This window comes from Mesoplodon densirostris, chromosome 10 (assembly GCF_025265405.1).
Source record: "Mesoplodon densirostris isolate mMesDen1 chromosome 10, mMesDen1 primary haplotype, whole genome shotgun sequence".
Taxonomy (NCBI): Eukaryota; Metazoa; Chordata; class Mammalia; order Artiodactyla; family Ziphiidae; genus Mesoplodon; species Mesoplodon densirostris.
Window position 1 is genome coordinate 38486854 of NC_082670.1, and position 21834 is coordinate 38508687.

At 40.4% G+C, this 21834-nt stretch overlaps 1 protein-coding gene across 4 annotated transcripts in view; it reads right to left on the reverse strand.

Annotated features, from left to right (window-relative positions):
- The window catches only part of MAPK14 (mitogen-activated protein kinase 14), a 71676-nt gene extending 50956 nt beyond the window's left edge, over positions 1–20720 (reverse strand). For 3 of the 4 annotated variants that reach the window (XR_009533636.1, XM_060111268.1, XM_060111267.1), the window contains exon 1: positions 20204–20719. Coding sequence is in view for 3 of the 4 variants with exons in the window: in XM_060111268.1 (XP_059967251.1) it covers positions 20204–20319 (116 nt within the window). In the remaining variant the exon portion in view is untranslated. Of the gene's footprint in view, positions 1–20203 lie in introns of all 4 variants that reach the window. The other variant, XM_060111269.1, reaches the window with a different exon arrangement.
- Between the last annotated feature and the right edge of the window lie 1114 nt (positions 20721–21834).

The following is a 21834-nucleotide window of genomic DNA, read 5'->3' on the forward strand; positions in this document are numbered from 1 at the left end:
TAAATATATTAAAATCAGTATTTATAAGGCTATTTCATTTCCAAATTAAATGGGTCTCTAACAAATTTTAAAAGTATAAAGATAAAAATTAAAATGACATATAATCCCACTATCCAAAGTAATCTATTAATTATTTTTGGTGTTTCCTTCTTGTCTTTTTTTCTATGCATCTAAATCAAGGATCAGCAAACTTTCCATGAAGGGCTGGATAGTAAGTATTTTAGACTTTGTGAGGCTTAGGGTCTCTGTCTCAACTACTCAACTCTGTGCTTGGAACTGGAAAGCAGCAGATAGTAAATTTTTAAATGAATGTAGCTATGTCCCCATAACACAAAAGCAGCAGCCACCTGATCTAGATGAGCCAACAGACTGGTACACAAAGAGCTGGATTCTGTCTTTTTGGCCTAGGCCTCAGTGTCACCTTGCCACCAAATGCTGCCTGATCAGAGGCCTTGGAAACCACCATGTTTTCAGGACAATGAGTTGGCAAAAAAATTTCTTGATCACCTACAAAGTATTTGTCACTTTCTAGAAGCTGAGATACAGTCGGAATAAGTCAACATATCCCTGACCTCAGGGGATGGGGGGAGAAGGGAAGAGCAGAATAATAAAATAAATTTCAAACAGTGATGAATGCTATGAATAAATAAAATAGAATAACGGGATAAAGAGCGACAGAAGGCTGGTGGAGTTATGCTACATTAGCTAGGATGTCTGAGGAAGTACATTTGAGCTGAGGGAAGTGAATGATAAGAAGGTAGCGGGGCTTCCCTGGTGGCGCAGTGGTTGAGAGTCCGCCTGCCAGTGCAGGGGACACGGGTTCGTGCCCGGTCCGGGAAGATCCCACATGCCGTGGAGTGGCTGGGCCCGTGAGCCATGGTCGCTGAGCCTGCGCGTTCGGAGCCTGTGCTCCGCAACGGGAAAGGCCACAACAGTGAGAGGCCCGCGTACAGCAAAAAAAAAAAAAGTACAGCAAAAACAAACAAACAAAAACAGAAAGTAGCAACCATAAAGATATAGCGGAAAAGAGCCTCAAGCAGAAGAAAAAATATTATTAACATTTAATGAGTCTTTATTATCATTCCCCAGTTGACAGATAAGGAAACGGAAGCACAGAGAGTATAAATAAATTGCCCATGGTCACAAAACTAGAGAGTGACAGTGCAGGAAGTCTGGATCCAGAGCTCACACTATTAACTATTTTCCTATGCTGCCTCTCAGAAAAGCAAGTGCTGGGGACACAGGTTCGTGCCCCGGTCCGGGAAGATCCCACGTGCCACGGAGCGAGCGGCTGGGCCTGTGAGCCATGGCCGCTGAGCCTGTGCATCCGGAGGCTGTGCTCCGCAACGGGAGAGGCCACAACAGTGAGAGGCCTGTGTACTGCAAAAAAAAAAAAAAAAAGAAAAAGAAAAAGAAAAGCAAGTGCAAACAAAGGAAAAATAAAACAGAGGTATAAAAAATATGGTATGCTGGAGTGACAAAAGAAACATGGCCTGTGCAGGTGGAGCACGAGGAGCAAGGGGAGCGAGGAAAAGAATGAGGTCAGAGATACAGGCAGAGGCCAGATCATACAGGACATCTACAGCAAGAAATGATGTGTATTCTAATTATTTTTGGAGACTGTTTGGGCTAATTCTATCATGTCTCATCCTGTTTATCTCCAGTCTCTAATGGGTACATCCAAGGCTTTTGGATCATCTATTCTCACCAAACTCTCTTTCCCGTATGATTCTGGTTCCAGAAGTTCCCCTCCCTTCGCTCCCAAATCCTTACCCTGTGTCCTTGCTCTTCAACTCCCAATGTGTAATAAACTCCTGTAAATCTTCACTTCTGAACTTTCCTCCATCTCCTTGCTTTAACTGAAACCAGGCTGTACTTTGAAGACACTACTTCTCTTATAGCCGTGCCATTAGAGTGGATTCTCACTCTCATATCCCACGTACCTCACGGCTGGCAGGTGGCGTAGATGTCCTCCTTGCCAACTGTTTCCACTTCCAGAACATAACTTTCCCTTTGATTTACACAAGCTCCTGCTCACGAACATCTCTCCCTCTCTGTTGCTGTTATCCACTGACCTGGAATTTTCCATCTTAAAGTCCTATCTTAAAGTCTCTCGCCCCTCCCAACTTCTATCATCATTCCTGGCAACTTCAGCATCCAGGTGGAGGGCACGTCCAATTTCCTGGCCTCCTGTGTGAACCCATCCTCTTCAGCTCTTCATCTCAGAGTCTGCCTGCCTACCCGCAGGCTGAGTATTTTCCCCTCTCCTCTGCTGGGAAGCCTGTTGGGGCCTCTTGGAGCAAGGAATGCCATCGGGTTTCTAGCTGACATGCCTGCAACTGAGTGTGCAAGTTCAATTCAGTGGAGAAGAAAGAAGACGCCCACTTGAGCCACCTGTCCAAGTCATTCTCCGCGCTAGCTTTCCAGTAATAAAGTACGTATTTTTATCTCTATTTGACTCCTGTATCTATTAAGCAAAAGGCAAGCTAGGATTAATCAGTACCCTACAGACCCCAATAATCACAATTTATTACTGTATGTTTATTTACCACCCAGCAGAGTGGTTAAATAAGCACTGGGGCTTTGGTATTAGACTCTGGATTTTAATTCCAGTTCTGCCAGTTAGTAGCTATATAACCTTGAGGGGGTTAATTAAATTCTCTCGGCCTCATATATAAAATGAGGATAACTTTTTTTTTTTCTTTTTTGCGGTACGCGGGCCTCTCACTGTTGTGGCCTCTCCTGTTGCGGAGCACAGGCTCCAGACGCGCAGGTTCAGCGGCCATGGCTCACGGGCCCAGCCGCTCCGCGGCATGTGGGATCTTCCAGGACCGGGGCACGAACCCGTGTCCCCCGCACTGGCAGGTGGACTCTCAACTACTGCGCCACCAGGGAAGCCCGAGGATAACGTTTATATCTAATCTGTCCGATGTTTGTTAGGATTAAATGTGATAATTTTTGCAGTAGGTTTAGCAAAGGGCCTGGCCATGGTAAATCTCAAATATTAGACATAATAATGTCTGTGTTTTCCACTCATCATAAGCACCTTGAGGGCAGGAAGTGTCTTCTGTTTTATTCAGTATTGTATTCCATAGGTCTTAGCTTAATGCCTGGCACGTGGTCCATTTTCAATAACTGCTTTACAAAAGTATAAAATGAAATATGAAAGAAAAACTTCAACTTTATCATTTGGCCCTCAATTCTTATAAATTCAATAGCATCCAACGAAAAACTGATATTAATGTTAAAAACTTACATGTGTGTTGAGTGTTTATTATTGTTAGGCATTGGCTTTAATCTTTATATGAATGAACATCTTTATCACAACTTTATAAGAAGACATTATTATTATTCCCATATTACAGATGAGAGAACTGAGGCACCGAGAGGTTAACTAATGTGCCCACACAGACAGAAAATGGCAGAGCTGGGATTCAAATCCAAGTGGTGTGTTTCAAGCATGAACTCTTTAACCATAACAGAAAAGCAAGTTCAACCTAGCCAGCAGTTCAGTCCATTTTAAATAGATTCTAATCGTATGGACTCTGTTTCTTTTCTAAAATGCATCCACTATAATTAATTGCATTTCATAAGGAAAAAGTTTTTCCTGTGATCTTACATTGAACTCAGGATAATATTAATGAAAAGTATTTCATAAGAAATAACTTTCACTCAATATACATTATCAAGGGGGAGTTTTTAAGCCCTAAAGTTATACTATGACTCTAAAACACTAAAGGAGTCAATGATGTAATATCTCACAAATACCAAAATATCACTTCCTAAGCATTTACTGAAAAATCTCCTGCATGAGATTCTTTGTGGATACAAAAGAAACATTAAACATAGTACCTGATATCAAAGAACTTAACCATCTAACTGGGATGATGAAACATACATGAAAGCAAATAATGCCCAATAATACAGTGCAACTATTACACTTTTTAAAAAGTTGGGTTCAAAAATATGTAAGTTGGGTTTAAAAATATATAAGTTGGGTTCAAAATACATAAATGTTCATTGCAGCCAGTTCACAAGAACAAAACTAGAAACTACCTTAATATCCAATACAGCAGAGTTTAAACTATGGTACATTCTCATGTACCATATACTGTAGCCATTAACAAGACTCTCCACATACTAATATGTACTTGTTATACTGCTGATGGGAAAGAGAACAAGTTTCAGAAGTAAAGAATTATCCCTATCTGTGGGGGAAAAAAATGTACACTCATTCAGATATATACACATAAGCAGAGAATAAACGTCTAATATACTCAGGACTTTTAACACTTTTGCTTTTTAATGTATATTTTTCTATCCCGACTTTTTAAAAAAATGAGCTTATATCTTTTAACAAGGTTATTAGTAAAGTTAGAAGCATAAGTCATCTGTGCTTTTCTGTTACCCTAAAACAAACAAAAAGAGGCATGCTTTCTAACTTTCATAAAACTACTGACAGGTATATTTCCTTTGAATGATCCTTACATAGCTATACTCAAAGTATATAAATAAATTTGTACCCACCTTACCTAAGCCATAAGAATTTTCTATTTTACTAAACAATCATTCACAACAATTTCAAAAATATCTGAACCACAAACTACTCATTCTCTTATTGATGGGCCTTATATTCCATTCATTCACATACACAAATAATACTAACACTACTACAATGGACATCTTCACTCACATTGCTTCTTCCATAATTGCATGATTTCCTTAGAAGAGACTAATAATTTCTACTTCAAAGGACACATATTCCCACCTTTTAAAATATACTTTACTTACAGGAGAGCGCAAACAGGAATTGTTCAGAGAAACTGCTCTGTTTGTTAGTTAGTAATCCTTATGGCAAAAGTTGCTAAAGCAAAGAATATATGATCCATCCCCTCCCCCACCTCTTTAAGCATTTAACTTGCTCTGACCTAACCTGTTCTATCAGTAATCAAAGCAATATTTGGAGAAAGAGGAAACCACATATTTCATCCTAAATTGAACATTGTAATTACCCAAAGCAGAAATTCCTAATAATTTTTTAAAGATCATCTGACAAAACCAACTGAATACTCAGAGGAGAAGAAATTCAAGTTATTGAATACCTGATCATACCACATATTATTTGGGAAACATTTCATTCAATCCTCATAACTTTGTGAGATAGTTATATTTACTTTCCAAAATAAGAAACTAATGGTCAGAAACATTAACAACTCACTGAATGGCATATAACCCATAGGCAGTGGGATTCAGACTCAGATCTGCCTAATTTCAGTGCTCTTTTTCCAGGATGCCAAGCAGCCTGAGATAAGGACAACCCCAGCTACTGGCTTTGCCTTTATTATTACACTTACTAGTATTACAGTTGGGAAGATTCCTCTTAATCACATTTTAAAAACTGTAACTACAAATTAAACTGTGTTTTCATGAGCAACATCATAAAATGGAATTACCTTTATGAAGATCAGTTTCTCCAAACTATTGAATAAAATCCAGGACACACTGCTCAATAAGTTTTTCCCCCAATTGTAAACTCATAAAGTTCTAAAATTAATTCATACTTTATAAAAAACATTGCTATGGTAAAAAAAAAAGTAAAGGGAGAAATATAAAATTCATTAAAAACATTATAATATTAGACTGTCATCGTCATGTATCTACTGTTGACTGTAAATCCAGCGCCTAGGACAAAATAATATTCATTAAATAAAATTAAATGTTTTGTTATACATTCATACCAGCCTCCTCTCTCCCTGAAAAAATAGTGGCTTACTAGATTCTTAATATCCTAATTGTAATTCTAAATTTACTTACATATACCCTGCTTTATTTCACAATGGATTTAAAGTAGCCTAGAACTATATACCTATAACTTGACATAAGAATAAATGATTAGGGGAAAAATAAACAAGATAAATAGGAAATTATGTATGGGTGAGGTTAGTGCAAATGTTTATTGTGAGGTCCTTTCTAAATACCTGTTAGAGGTGGGCCCCAAATTTGGCTCTGAGCCCACTGAAGCCATCACAAAGAGAATACAACCAGTTAAGACATGAATCATAGGAACCATATAATAAAAACAAAGCAGGTACTCAGAGAACTGAAGAGAGGCATAATTACTCCTGTAATAGAACCTGAGAAGAGTTCCTCCTGTGTATGTTTATGAAGGAGACACTGTACAATGTGGTAAAAATGTCCTAATCAGCATCCTTACACAATTATAACAGTGGGTTTCAGATGGTTCTTTACTTAGAGCATCCATCAGTGGAGACTGTTTCATAAGGCCAAAATACATTAGCAAAGGCAGGAAGGAGAGGACAAAACAGCATGGCACACTGCTCTCTGACAGACTTACTTAATCCAAGAGGAAATCTTAAGTGTTTCTAGAAAAATAGATAATAAGCTCCATATTCCTCAGACAATCCTCCAAAGATGATTTCCATCAACTGAGCTTTTGATAGATATAGAGACACAGGGACTTTGTATTTATGCTCCATGACTGGAACCTGGCTTGGAGAGTGTCTGTGTTGCAAGGTAAAGGCAGATCAACATGCTGAGTGAGCAAAGCAAGAGAGACAACCTCTTAAGAAAGGTGAGATGCTGCCTAACCAGGACAACTGCCCACGTCCACAGAGCATGAGAGTATAAATGCCTGCATCAGGATTTTTCCTCAAAAAACAATTTGGGTTTTCCCCAACAAAATGAAGAATGAGCAATCACCTGGCAAGTATCTGAGTAATTTGTGGGGATCATAAATGATTTTACAATTTCTTTTAATGGTCATAGACAACTTCTCTAATCCTTGAATGATGTTAAGAAAAAACGAACCATCAGTAATGGTTAAGAAGACAACACAATTTTATGTATTTTTGGAAATTAATGGAAACATTTATTTTTTTTTAACTTTATTTATTTATTTATTTAAATTTTTGGCCGCGTTGGGTCTTTGCTGCTGCGTGTGGGCTTTCTCTAGATGCAGTGCACGGGCTTCTCATTGCAGTGGCTTCTCTTGTTGGAGAGCACGGGCTCTAGGCACGTGGGCTTCATTAGTTGTGGCACGCAGGCTCAGTAGTTGTGGTGCACAGGCTTAGTTCCTCCGCGGCATGTGGGAGCTTCCCAGAGTAGGGCTTGAACCCATGTCCCCTGCATTGGCAGGCGGATTCTTAACCACTGTGCCACCAGGGAAGTCCCAATGGACATATTTAAATATATTAAAATCCGTAGTTACAATGAATTAACAAATTGTCATTAATACATTGAATTCATTAAAATATCTACATGTAGATAAATAATTTGCAAAGAGATGACATCTCTTCCCCATATAATTTGAGGTTTTTTTCCAATTGAATTCAGGTTAATTGATAACAGTTTTCAAGGGTTTCTAAATAACTAAGTAATTCAGATGACTAACTTTGAACTTTCTCTTTACCTATAACAACTTGACAAAAATATCAGCAAATACCATACTGGAAATATTTTTCAGCACATCTCTCTCTACTGCAGAAACCTACTTTTTCTTTCTTCTAAATTCAGACAAATGTGCAAGTATCACTGTACTTTTGATGCTTATGCTCTGCCCCTCCATTTTGGAAACAATGTCATGAAAATAAAGGCAACTTTATGCAAAAACAATAACTCAAGTTTTAATTTGAGAACTTCAAAAAATATTCTTTAGAGTAGCAAGGGACTTAAAGTTGACTTTAAAAACTCTTACCATTTGAAACATTGTTAGCTCTCTTTAAAAACCTTTACTAACTCTCAAATATCTTGTTTGAATGTCTACCTTACACTTTCATTTTTAAAATAAATCACAAAATGATCTACTTGCACTATATATAGTATTTTTAAATGGAATTCAATTTCTTACAATAACACTTTCATATTGATAGGAAGAAAATCAGATGTTATTAATACAGTTGTTACAAGTACGCGCAATATGACCAATCCCCAGCTTTTCAGTTTCTAAAAATTCTTCTCAGAGGTTAAAAAAAACACAAATGACACACGGAAAACCTTATCAATAGAGAAGCAGCCTGGAATGGAAAAAAGAGTCATTTAATTGATCACTTACCTTGCCTTGCAGAAACTTACAGTTCAAGAACTGATAGGCAAATTCAGTATTTTCATGAAAATCTCATTCAGATAGAAAAATGTATTTGTGATAGGATTTATTAGGGACATTAGCCATGGGGCTGGCACTCAGGGAATGGCAACATATATGCTAATACTTGCCATTCCTAACTAATCTGATCCAATTCCTGCTGCAAAAGCTTCTAAACTACTGGAACAAAAATGTTTTTCACAACTGCTTCCACTTTTACTAGGCTGATGAAAACTAACATTCAAACAATGTAGAAATTCACTTAGGCATACAATCTAAAAATCCCAAACCATTTGCGATTAAAATGCACTTAATCTTCATTTGCTGAAAGCTCCGTTTGAAGTAAGAATAATTTTGTAAGATTTGTAGAAATTTATAGAAATTTGTAGAAATTATTTTGTAATAATTTCTTCACTGAAGCTTTAAAAGCTGCAGTGGTGTCAGTTAACATATATCTTTGATTGCAAATGTGAAGTATGTATCTGCATCAAGAGCAACAGTTATCCCATATTGAATGCAAAAATATTACACATGGATTATTTCATTTCTTTTAAAGGGGATTACTTTCCAAAGCCTCATTAGAATGTTGCCACCACGGGTTTATACCTTCTCTACTTTTATGTGTTTGAAAATTTCAATAACAAATGTTTTGGAAGTTATCATTAAATAATTTTTAACTCCTTTCAAGCAAATCTGAAATACTGAACAGACTAATCATATATTACATTGTAACTATTTAGTATTACCATCAATCAACTTTGCCTTGCTGCTACAATTAAAAGTCTTGTACAGGGCTTCCCTGGTGGCGCAGTGGTTGAGAGTCCGCCTGCCGATGCAGGGGAAACGGGTTCGTGCCCCGGTCTGGGAAGATCCCACATGCCGCGGAGCGGCTAGGCCCGTGAGCCATGGCCGCTGAGCCTACGCGTCCGGAGCCTGTGCTCAGAGAAAGACCAAAGCAGGAGTCACAATGTCTTTTATGACCTACCCGCAGAAGTCACACTCCATCATTCCTGCCACAGTCTATACTTTAGAGAAGTGAGTCACTAAATACAGTCTTCACTCAAGGGGAGGAGAATTAAAGCACCACCTCTTTAAGGGGGGAGTATCAAATAATTTTCACATCATTATTTTTAGCAACTTGATTTTTTTTTTTTTTCCAGTATGCGGGCCTCTCACTGCTGTGGCCTCTCCCGTTGCGAAGCACAGGCTCCGGACGCGCAGGCTCAGCGGCCATGGCCCCCGGGCCCGGCTGCTCCGCGGCACGTGGGATCCTCCCGGACCGGGGCACGAACCCGCATCCCCTGCATCGGCAGGCAGACTCTCAACCACCGCACCACCAGGGAAGCCCAGCAACTTGATTTTTAAAAATCAAAACACTGGAAAATATCTTGCTTACTTTTGGTAATACTAGATAGTACTTTTTTTATTGCTCTAGAAAAAAACCCTCTGAAATTCCACTTAACAAAGCTACTTTTACATCCTAGTGAATGGTCTCTGTTTGCAGTATTTCGATGATCTGATCTCAAAAAATTCTGTTAAGCATAAACATAGGCAGTCTGACATAGAAAAAAGTAAATCAGTAGTGAGAAGATTTCAGGTCTAGCTTTGGTTCTGGAACTTCCTAGCAAGTGATCTTGGCCAAAGCTTCTACGAGCCTGTTTCCAGATCAATAAAATGGGGGTGTCACTAGCTCTGCTTATCTTACAATGCTGTTTTGAGGCTCATATAAGATAATTATGTATAAGTACTTTATGAACTATAAAAGACAAGTAGTAAATGTTCCAAGTGGAAATGAACGTGCTATTATATAATAGTTTCATGATCAGCTTCCAGCATGGGGTTTATCACATAGTAAATTCTCAACATATATTTTTAGATCTCTTACTCTCAAATTTGAGGTTGAGTATATTTCTGAAATAACAGTAAGATAGGGCAGGTTATTAAAATATAACCAAGGACCCAAATCCTTGATCATTTGTTGTCATGTTACGGAAAACTAAAATATCGTTTCCTTTCAAGTTAAAATGCACATTTATTCAGCAGTTAATGGATAGGATCTAGGAACTACTACAATCAGAAACATAATGTAGCCAATTCTTTAGACACTAAACTGAAAAAAAAGGTATTCCTGTATATATTTGTTTCCCAATTTAGACCTGGAAGGAGAGCAGAAGCTATAGTTTATTTATCTGTTTATCTTCAGGAACATAATGCAAGATTAGTAAATTTTTACCAAAGCAGATAGTTCCTGACCTCAAGGAATTGAGAAACCTAGCTGGGGAGTCAGATTAAACAGATACACATATAAATTACCAGAGACTTTTACAAAGCAATATATTTGCTTCCTCCAATCCATTCTGTAACACTCCAATCAAACCAATTTTAAAATACTTTCCCTCCCTACTTTAACAACTCAAGAAACTGTAACTAGCTCTGTATTGCCTAGAAAAATGCAGTTGCCTTAACCCTACTCCAGACCTAATTCTTAATTTCTGGGGGTAGGACCCAAGCACCTGTATGTTTAAAAGCTCCACAAGTGATTCTGAAACACAACCAGAATGAAAACCACAACTGGGTTCACCCTATCTGAGATACTACCCTTGTCAGGGCAGTCCATCTCATATCTAATCCTCTTAGTTATGTTTTCTCCTGTTACCTAAAAAGTTCCCTTTCTAGAAATGCTCCAAATACTACCCATCCCTCAAAACAATCTTCAGGGCTTCCCTGGTGGCACAGTGGTTAAGAATCCGCCTGTCAATGCAGGGGACACAGGTTCGAGCACTGGTCTGGGAAGATCCCACATGCCGCAGAGCAACTAAGCCCGTGTGCCACAACTACTGATCCTGCGCTCTAGAGCCTGTGAGCCACAACTACTGAAGCCTGCGTGCCTAGAGACCGTGCTCTTCAACAAGAGAAACCACTGCAATGAGAAGCCCGTGCACCACAACGAAGAGTAGCCCCCGCTCGCCACAACTAGAGAAAGCTCGAGCGCAGCAAGGAAGACTCAACTCAGCCAATAAATAAATAAATAAATTTATTAAAAAAAAAAAAAAACCAATCTTCAAATCCTTCCTTCATGAAACATGCCAACTACTACAGCCGACAGGGCCCTCACATCTCTGTATACATCAATACTTTTATATATATATACATAGTTCACTAATATTTTATGTCTGGTTTAGACACTGGTGGGCATTTAACAGTCAGATGCATGACCAACAGATTTCTTTCACTACAGCAAATCTAAAACATAAATATAAAAATATACACATTTCAAACTTTCAAAATTATGTTGCTTTAATACCTAGTTATAGAAATCTTCAGGCTATTGGCTTATTCCGATTGTAATTTTCATGACCACTGTCATTCATCAGTGCTAATGATAAGCTTCCTTCAAATATCAGTTCCACATATCTAAGGCTGAACCATACAAGTTTATAACATAAATCTAATCCTAGGGTAGTTAGTGTTACATCTCTGAGATTGTCCTCAAGAAGTATGTAGAAAAATAATCAAGGGGAAGCATGAAACATTACCTTTCAATAGACTTGAAATCCAGAGTTAGACATTCTTGATATTAGGTTTGGAAGTATAAATTTGGATGCACAGTATATGAACAAGACACTGTTGAGACTATATCAGACAATGAATTCAAAGGGAATATGCACAGAAAGTATAGTGTTTCTTTTTGCAGGTGGAAGGTTCAAGTTATCCTATCTAGTTTTTACTCAGGGCCAATCAATCCAAATATATAGGGTTATATAAGCAGTTCTCAACCAAAGGTGATTTTGCCCTCAGAGGACATGTGGCAATGTCTAGAGACATTTTTGGTTGTCACAACTGGAGGCCGCAACTGGCATCTAGTGGGTAGGGTACGGGGTTGCTGCTAAATATCCTACAATGCAAGATAGTCCTCACAACAAAAAAAATTATCAACCCAAGATGTCAACAGGAGGAGTAACCCTTGTGTTATACTATATTTGGGAATGTAAGCATGGCTTGATAGATGCTCATAATACTTACTGCATGTTCTCTTAATTTGCTATTTTTTCCCTTTTGCTCCCTTTAGCATCAATATCATTGAGACTGCTAATTTCAAAGCAGATCATTCAAAGCATAAGGCATTTAGGCCACTAACCTAGGTATCAGAAAATGAACCAAGCCAAACTTATAATGTCAGATGAGGAAATTATTAAAAGCATATCAGTGTAGATACCAACATCAAAATTTCACTTCAATTTAATACTAAAATCATGAAGGAGTCATGTTTTATTATACCAAGTGAGAAAGATAACTAAGATTTTTACAAGCATTTGGTAGCCTGGAGAAGAAAACATAAATAGAAACTAGTATTCAAAAGTCTAAGTTCAAGAAGGTTCAAGCTACCTAAAGCCCTAGATGCAGGATTTGATGAAGGGGGAAAAAAGAAATAGCTACTGGGGATTAAGAATAAAGCATTTATTTCTGAGAATAAAGTTATATCTACTACAGGGATAAGGAAATACAAGAATGAAGAGTTCAGAAAATACTTGGGTAAACCAGACACCTCAAGTTCAGTGTCACAGGACGGACTAAAGGCATGATTATTAGGGGCACATAATTTGCAGGTGAGAAGACGGTCACAGCAGAGACACTACCCCATGTGGAATTATAGGGCTGCGTTAATGATCTACAGGACACTTACTCTCATTGTCCCTTTCCTCCCCTAAACCACAGCCTCCCTGAGTCCTTGGCAGATCAAAAGAAGAAGTTCTGACCTCTTGCGGGCACATGCTGATGTCATCGCTTTCTAGTTCTGAATCAGATGGAAAGGTCTCTCTGACACAGATTTCAAACACACATCCTTGCAAAAAGTTGCCCTAGATGTAAAAAGTGACCAGTATGTCACTAGATTCAAGAGAGACACAGAAAAACCTAAAAGAAGATTTCAAGGGACGCATTAGAAATATAAGGTAGATTTGAGATGGCAACTTAAGCTGAAAGAATGCAGAAAAGAAAAGCTACTGAGGACTTCCAAAGCAATCTCTGAGAAAGCAACATAAATGTGTCCCTTCCAGACTGGTATTTTCAAAAGCAGGAACCCTTCCTGCTTTTTTGGTTTTTTCAGTCTTTATAAACAGAATACCTACTACAGTGCCTAGCACTGGCCATACTGAATTAATGAATTTAAGAAAACAAAGAAGAAATTGGTTTAGATTTTTTTTTTTTTTTTTTGCATAATGATGTGTGATGCCTACACTCTGGACCGTAAGCTTGGTAAAGCAACCAATGCATACTTGCGGGTAGACTGACAGTAAGACACACACACTCACATACCTTCCGTCGTGTCACAGGCGTAGTGACAATGCCACCAAGGCCTAAGAGGAGAAGGTTTTGAGGAAAACAAGGAAACCTGTAACACCATTCAAAGTAACAGAAGTCAAAATGTTCAGGGTATAAAGTTACTCAGACAGCAGGCCTAGACAAAATAAACATTTGTTCTATTACCTTTTTGTTATGTTGTCATGGGAATCTGTGTTTAGGAACACTTATTTTCTGCAACTAGATAACAGAGCAGTAAAAGGGGGATAGCTTTCATAAAAGAGAGAAACCTGTATCTATAAAGGCAGAAAAGTAAATAAATCCTATGGCTTTTTATACGGTGACATGTGTAGAATCTGTCAATCTATAAGATTTATTCAAGTTAACAGAGAAGTCATTGGGGGCTCCTAGCCAAAACATTATTAACAGGTAACAATAATCCAACCTCTCCTAAAATTATTGTGATGGGGGCAAGGCAGAGGAATGTAAAGCAGATACAGGGCCAAATAAAACAGAAAATAAATGAGATCTTAAAAGTTGAAAGAAGGTAAAAATTACTTTTTAAAAATAACCCAATAGTAAGAAAAAACCTAGAAGCCCAAAGAAGTTAGAAAACATTCAACCTGCCAGCAGGCTAATCTTCTTTTGTCAGAAGTCTAGAGCTAATCTCTTTGCTCCCTTCCTTTTGGCAAGAGAAACCTGAAAAGTGAAGTTAAGCTCCACATGTTATTTAAAGAGCTGGACTGGAATACCCTGAATTTCTAGGGCCCACCAAAAGTACTGGCTCTGGCACACTGAGTCTTCTGGAATGAGAGTTGTTGAATACAGATCAGGGCTGTACACCAATTCATCCGACTCCCCCACTCTACCCTAAACTACAGTTAGCACCTCTAAATGGGTAAGGAACAGAAATGAAAAAACAGGGACCCCAGAGCAGAGTGATCTGTTAAAACATACGTTAGATCATGTCTCCCCTCTGGTTATAACCCTCCATGGTCTCCCGTCTCAGAGTAAAAGGCACAATTCTTAAAAAGGCAAGTAAGACCCTTTATGATCCCAGCACCTCTGTAGCCCCTCCACCTGCTTCCCCTACTACTATTTGGCCCCTGGTTCATTCAGTTCGAGCCATACTGGTCTTTCAGCTATGCTAGAGAATGAGGCCTTTGCCTCAGGACATGTGCTGATCCCTCAACACGGAATTGTTCTCCCCTCCCCATTCAGGCCCAACCAGTGTTCTACATCACTTCCTTCAGGTCATTGCTCAATTGTCACTTTATCACTGAGGTCTACCCTGCTTAAAAGTGCAACACAGCCATCCCAGTATTCCCTCTCTTTTCCTTACTTTATTCCCCGATAGTATTTATCACCTGACATGTTATAAATTTTAATTTTTTGTTTATTGTCTACTTTTATTCCCCTGCCCTTCGAATATAGTTTTTTTTTTGTTTGTTTGTTTTTTGCGGTACGCGGGCCTCTCACTGCTGTGGCCTCTCCCGTTGCGGAGCACAGGCTCCGGACGCGCAGGCTCAGCGGGCATGGCTCACGGGCCCAGCTGCTCCGCGGCATGTGGGATCTTCCCAGACCGGGGCACGAACCCGCGTCCCCTGCATCGGCAGGCAGACTCCCAACCACTGCGCCACCAGGGAAGCCCAAAGAGGTTTTGTTTTTATTTGTCCTGAAGAAACTCGTGCATCACTTCCAAGTACATGGCAACCATGAAATGATATTCCTAGGTTCCAGAGTCAGGGGAAGCCACTTTATAATGAGGTTTTTTTGAGCTCTATTGTAATTATATCTCTTGGATAGAAACAAATCAATACCAAATTTCACAGTAAAGAGCAAAAGTCCAGTGTATTTTCAAAGGCCTAGAGAGGCAGTTATTTCTATTTATATCCTATACTATACTTACATAACAGAAGCATATACAGAGAATCTCAACTTTCCAAAATGTGCACAGAAGAATTTCAAGCCAAGGGGATTCATAAATTCAGGAATTAACTAGTTGCACTGATGATCCTTTGGGAAAAAATGCAATCTGGGCAATGAGTCCATTTTTGGTCTATCAATTCTGAGGAAGAGATGTGACTTTAATAAGTCATTACCTCAGATTAGCTAGGCTGACATTGGTGGGATTGGTTAGTCATAGTTCTACTATTTCAAGTGACCCAGCAACCCCTTTCTTCACAAAAGGAGGGAGGGGAGAGGCAAACAGCACAAGAGAAGGTGCCACCACACAATCTTAGCAGTCTACAAGTACAGGAAAGGAGAATTCTGAAGTGTTGAAACCCCAGAACCAAATCCAAAGTAGCACTGACAAGTATGCCATTCCTTTAATGAGTCCAGCTCCTCATCTAAACAACTGGGTTAATAACACCAGCCTTCACAGAGCCAGTGAAAACTGAATAATAATGCTTTGAAATGCAAATACATTATGAAGTGTAAAATCCCATAAAAATGTCAGTTAATACTAAAGTGAGAGGGATCTAGCGACTTCTAGACTCAGTGACTTCTTCCACCTTTGAATCCTAAGCCCCAGGGTCTCAGCACCACCTGCACTATTGCCCATGAAAGGCAAAGTCAATGCAGATCTTCTGAGGCTGATTTAGAGGGAAATCAAAAGCATAGTCCTCAGTATCGAGAAATTAAACTGGCAGAACTGAAAAGCCAGAGGTTCAGGATATCCTTATTTTAAAATGGGAGCCAGTGGAAAGGTTTCAGTGGAAAATGGAATCCGATAAATAAAGGATGACTTTATAGCCAACTTGACTGAACTCTTTCTTAAAAGTCTGTATCAATAATACAAATATTTGCCATTGTGTTTAACTATTTATTGGTTGGCATTGGTAACATCCAGCCAATCACCTTGCTTTTGGTTACAAAGGAAAGCAAATGGGAAGCAAGATCAGCATGGGCCTATTATCACCACTAGGAAAATAAACGGCACACCCCTCTCACTCATTAGGAGTCAAGAAAGTCACCTTTGCATACTCAATAATGATGTACTTTTATTAATTCGTGCCCTGGCTCATGCTAAAAAAAGGAAAAGATTTAAAATGGTGAAGGGCCATTAATACTAAAAAAATTTAGCTTCACTTTTTTTTCTAATAAATTCTTTTTTACTATTTATTTTTGGCTGTGTTAGGTCTTCACTGCTGTGCACAGGCTCTCTCTAGTTGCAGTGAGTGGGGGCTACTCTTTGTTGCAGTGCGCGGGCTTCTCATTGCGGTGGCTTCTCTTGTGGAACATGGGCTCTAGGCGCGCGGGCTTCAGTAGTTATAGCACGCAGGCTCCATAGTTGTGGCTCGCGGGCTCTAGAGCGCAGCCTCAGTAGTTGTGGTGCAAGGGCTTAGTTGCTCCGTGGCATGTGGGATCTTCCCGGACCAGGGCTCGAACCCATGTCTCCTGCATTGGCAGGCGGATTCTTAACCACTGCGCCACCAGGGAAGTCCTTCACTTATTTTTATTACAGTTATTTACACACAATCTTGTTCCACAAAGCATTTAGGAAGTTGGATTTGATTTCTTAGTAAATTTTGCCATCCTTTTACCAAAAGTTTTGTTATACACTTTATATACTGATGATAAACATAAAATGCACAGCACAATGCCTGGAACATAGAACACAATCCATAAATGTAGTTATTATTTGCATCAGGCTATAAACCCTATCAGGGAATGGACTGTCTTATTCTGTCTTGCTTAACACTCTAGCTCAAGAAACCCAGCCTGCTATCTGGTCCAGAGTTGGTGCTCAATAAATACTGTTTAATAAATGATTGAATATGATTTAAGAATAATTCTCAACTCTCACCTATTTTATGGTACCAGTGCCCCACCTCCTGTAATCAGAGGCAAGTGTCCGGAAAACCCATACACCAGAGGAAAGGCATTTAAGTTCCTGTTTATATTTCCTTAAACTCACCACAAAGCTCCTCCCCCTCCTTCTGTCCCCAAACCACAAAATCAATGCTGTGCAACAATGTATTCTTAAAAAAATTTGCTTCATTTCCCCTCACAGGCAACAAAGTTCCTTAAAATTGCAAGACTTAGTTTAGTTCCCTTTACCCCTTAAAAAGGAAAGGCATATTTGTAAAACCCTATCAATTCCCAAATTTCTAGTCTGATTCCTTGATCTTTAATTCACAGTTGGTTATCACTCAGGTTGCTACATACTTGCTTTACTATATACTTAGTACAAATTAAAATACTGAAAATTGGCTTAATATTTTAAAAAACTTTTTTTAAGTTCCACATCAAAGTGTATCACACTTCAGAGCAATCAAATTAGGAAACTGACACAGATTATTTCAGTGACATTGCATTCCCTGAAATACTTTCAGAGATTCTTTTTTGGAACAGACTTCAGATCTAATTCTACAAATCACACAGGAAATTCTGTGTCATTACTTTATGGTTACAACTCCTATCTGACCTCAAACAGTATCATCAACCTGGCTGCCTAATCTTTTTCACCAGACTTCAGTCCAATTTTCTAAATTATTTCAGATTCAATTTGATTTTGTTATTTCCTAAAATTAAATCTGCTCTCAAGAAAATGAAGATAGTGAAAAATAACACAGGCTCCAAAGTGGATTCTAAGAGAAGTTAAAAAAAAAGTTTTCTGCCACACCTGAAAGTTGCTAATTGAAAGAACAACTTCAAATAACTACTTTGAATGAGATAACACTTGTACATCTAAATTCTGATACTTTCAATCCAAAATCAGTTACGTTTGTTTATGGCCAGCTATCACATAATATCGGTTATTTTTCTCCACCAATATGCTATAGGTTACATCTTAAATACCCTTAGCAGAACTGCCTCCATGGACAGACACACAAGAAACTTAACAGTGGTTGTTTCTGAGGAAAGGAATAGCACAATTGGAGAACAAGAAAGGAAAGGCAACTTTTCACTATCTTTTTATACCTTCTGAATTTTATACAATGTGAATGTATCACCTACCTTTAAAAACCTGTTTAACAAAGTTACTTCCAAGTGTCAGATATTGATGGTTTCTAAAAACCAGAAAAGTATAGTACTAAAAAAACATGGGAGTTCATTTTAATGGCACTTCGCTGTAAATCTGGATCTCCAGAGCTAGGGCAGAGCTATTCACACCAATGGTAGGGAAACCTTGCAAGGAATTCTTTCCAAGGTCACTAAACTCCCCATAGTTGAGCTGTTCTGCTGTATTACTCCTTAAGGTTTAAACATTATTGGAAACAAAAACTCGGTACCACAAAAATTAATGTGTCAATTCAAGAATGAAAAATGGAGGTAAACTCATGAGCTATTAAAGGAGCAATGATCCACACGCATCTTCGAAAATTAGCAAATCAACAGCACACTATAAAAATGGAAAAAAGATGTCAAGCATAGTGCCATCAGCAACATAACTCCAACAGCCTGAACCAGAAAATGCAATATGATCTGTTGCTGGACACAATTGCACAATCTCAATTACCCAGAAGATTCTATAAACCGGAAATTCATGCTGGGGCTTTAAGAAACACAGGAATTATATTTAAAGATTAACAAGTCCAAAAGCCTGGAATTTGTGGCAAAACAAAAAAATAATTTTGTAGACCTCTCTTCAAATGATGCATGCACAGGAATTACATGAATTAGCTTCAGATCAGGAGCTCTCAAATTTCAGTACATCTAAAATATAGTGTTTAAAGCCTTGAAAGTTAGAAAAGTTTAGTGAAATATTTCAGGTCTGAACATTTTACAGTATCATTTAATTGAAAACACATTCACAGTGTGAATTAAAGCTGCAAAGTGTCTCTTCCTTCCTTTGCTATATATTCCATATCCATATCGTGTACCTCAGGCTCTAAGTGTGGGTAAGTTCCCTGCAAACTCTCAAAGGGACTTTAAAAACACAGTATTTCACAAGAATTATCGCAATTAAAAAATATTTACAATACCTCCCGGCATTGTTAATAACTTTTTGATCTTGAGGGCATGCATCGGATCTGAATCTCACTTGCTCGAAAGGAGAAAACTGTTTTGTCAAACAATACTTAAACGAGCAGTGGTATGTGACTAATCAGTGAGGCCGCCAGTTTCTCAAGCTGCAGTGTGTTTGCAGGCACTACCACCCACCCCCCACTCTGCGAAAAGGAAATACGCTTTCAACTGAATCGGAAACACACCACTCAAGCTGGCACAGGACTCACTGAGATAAAGTCGGTATTTTAAGCTCTATGGATAGCTACTAATTCAAGTGCGAACTCAAAAAGAACGCTTCTCAAAATGGGATTTCGACAGAGGTTTGCAAAAAAGCCCGCACTGAACGCCCTTCGTCCTCAGTTTTGTTCAGATGACGGCAGTCTCCCGGTCGAGCTTTGCCCTTCTGTTTCTCCAGGCAGCTCCCCGGGCTTGACTGCTCCGAGGGCAGGCTCCGGCGCCCAAGGGGCACATCTCGGGAGAGAGTCCTTCTGCTCGATGCCAGCAGGGAGACCCCCAAAGAGGGCCCTCCTGTTCCTGTCCCCAAAGCAGCAACCCCCCAAGAAGGGAATGCGCAGGGTGCGAGCCAGGGCCAGGCTCCAACACCATCACCCACCGCCCACCGTGGACCTGCGTCCTACACACAGCTGACCACCTATGTGGGTGTGCAGGGTGAGGGGTACAAGGGGTACAGGGAGGGCAGGACAGGGGTCGAAGGGGCAGGGATGCCCTCCCCCAAGGGAAATTCCTACCGCTTGGTGCATTGCTGAGCCGTGGGTGCAGGCCTGGCTCTGGGGCATAAAGGGCCACCCAGCCCACCGAGGCCCCGAGCCCGGTGACACTCACCACACGGAGCCATAGGCGCCGGAGCCCACCGGGGACAGGTTTTGGTAACGCTCGGGCACCTCCCAGATTGTCTTGTTCAGCTCCTGCCGGTAGAACGTGGGCCTCTCCTGAGACATCTTCCAGCGGTGGCCGCGGGGCGAGGAGCTGGCCCTGCGGGGCCCCGCCTGCGCCCGCACCCGCTTCCCCGACCTCGTCGCCCGGCCGGACGGGCGGGGACCCTGCGCTGGCCGCCCGCGCAGGTGTGAGTGCCGCGATACAGACGACTCCCGCGCGCGCGGCCCCTGTCAGCCGCAGAGGCTGGACGCTCCTCCGCGACGGGGGTGAGCCCTGCTAAGGGCAGGGGCACGCTCAGGGGCTCAAGGCTGCGCCCGCCACGTTCTCGCTGCACCCTCTGCAGACCAGGCCGACTCCCGGCTGCGCCGCGGGGCTACGGCTCCAGCTGCAGCGCCCGCGGAGGTTCCAGTGGTCGCCGTTCCACAGCCAGCGAACAGGAGCCTCCCGCCGTACTCTCGCGAGAACAGCTCCCGAGCCTCTCTGCGAGCCGAGATTTTACCCAATATGGAACCTGCCCAAGGGAGGGGGTTGATGAGAGGAGAGGATGGGAGGAGCAATTCTCGCGAGAAGAGAGCAACAGCTGGCCACCAGAGGCAGGAACTCCTAGGGACTGCTCTTCCTAAGGGCGCCAAGGGGTACCCGAGAAGGAGGGGATAAGCAGACAACACATGCCGCGTGCGCCCCACCGTGGTCGGCGGGGCAAACGCCTGGCTCCCTGGTGGAAAGCGACATTGACAAACAAGGTGTCGGGAAAAGAGCCAAAAGACCTTTGAACTGCGGCTGCGGGTAGTCACCAGCAGCCGAGCACCTACTCAGCAGAACCCCCAATTTCCAAGAAATACTTGCATAATAAAGAGGAAGGTTCCGGCCAGAAAGCCGTTGCAGTCCCATCTGCTCAAGGACATACACGGCTTACTCTTCGGAATTCTGACGAAATCTGTCCCAAAGGTAAATATTAGCCCTGCATTAAGGTTGAGGTTTTCCACCCAAACTCTTCTAGTAGTTCTCAAACTTTTATGTGTAGAAGAATCACCTTGAGAGTTTAAAAATGCATATTCCCAGGATCCACAGTGAGTTTAGTTGGAGAGGTCCGTGATGGGCACCAAGAACGTGCATTTTTACAATACGCCCCAGGTAATTCAGGTTCAGGAAAGTCCCTGGTATCTCCCTTTGAGAAGCATTTTTAAACCATTACCCTGAAGGTTTGAAACTGATTCCTACCTTGAAGAGCTTCCAGTGAAGAGGATTTTAAGAATTTTAAAAATGCCTCTCAGAGTAAGAACAGTACAGAGTAGTCTTCCGGCAGTGTCATATTGGGCGAGTCAACTGACATTTCTCAGACCTTAGTTCCAGTGTATGCAAAGAGAATTCCTGCCCCACATTCCCACCTGAAAGCTGAACAAGATAATAAATGTGAATGGGCAAGGTATTCTAACCCCATACCTTGCCACCACTGTTAACCTATTCCTACGCTAAAGCTTGTTACAATAGGCAGAATTAGACCCTATCTTATTCTTAGTCATTTCTTTTAGAAATATCTAGATTCAAGCCAGGACAATTCTCATCAATATCCATGA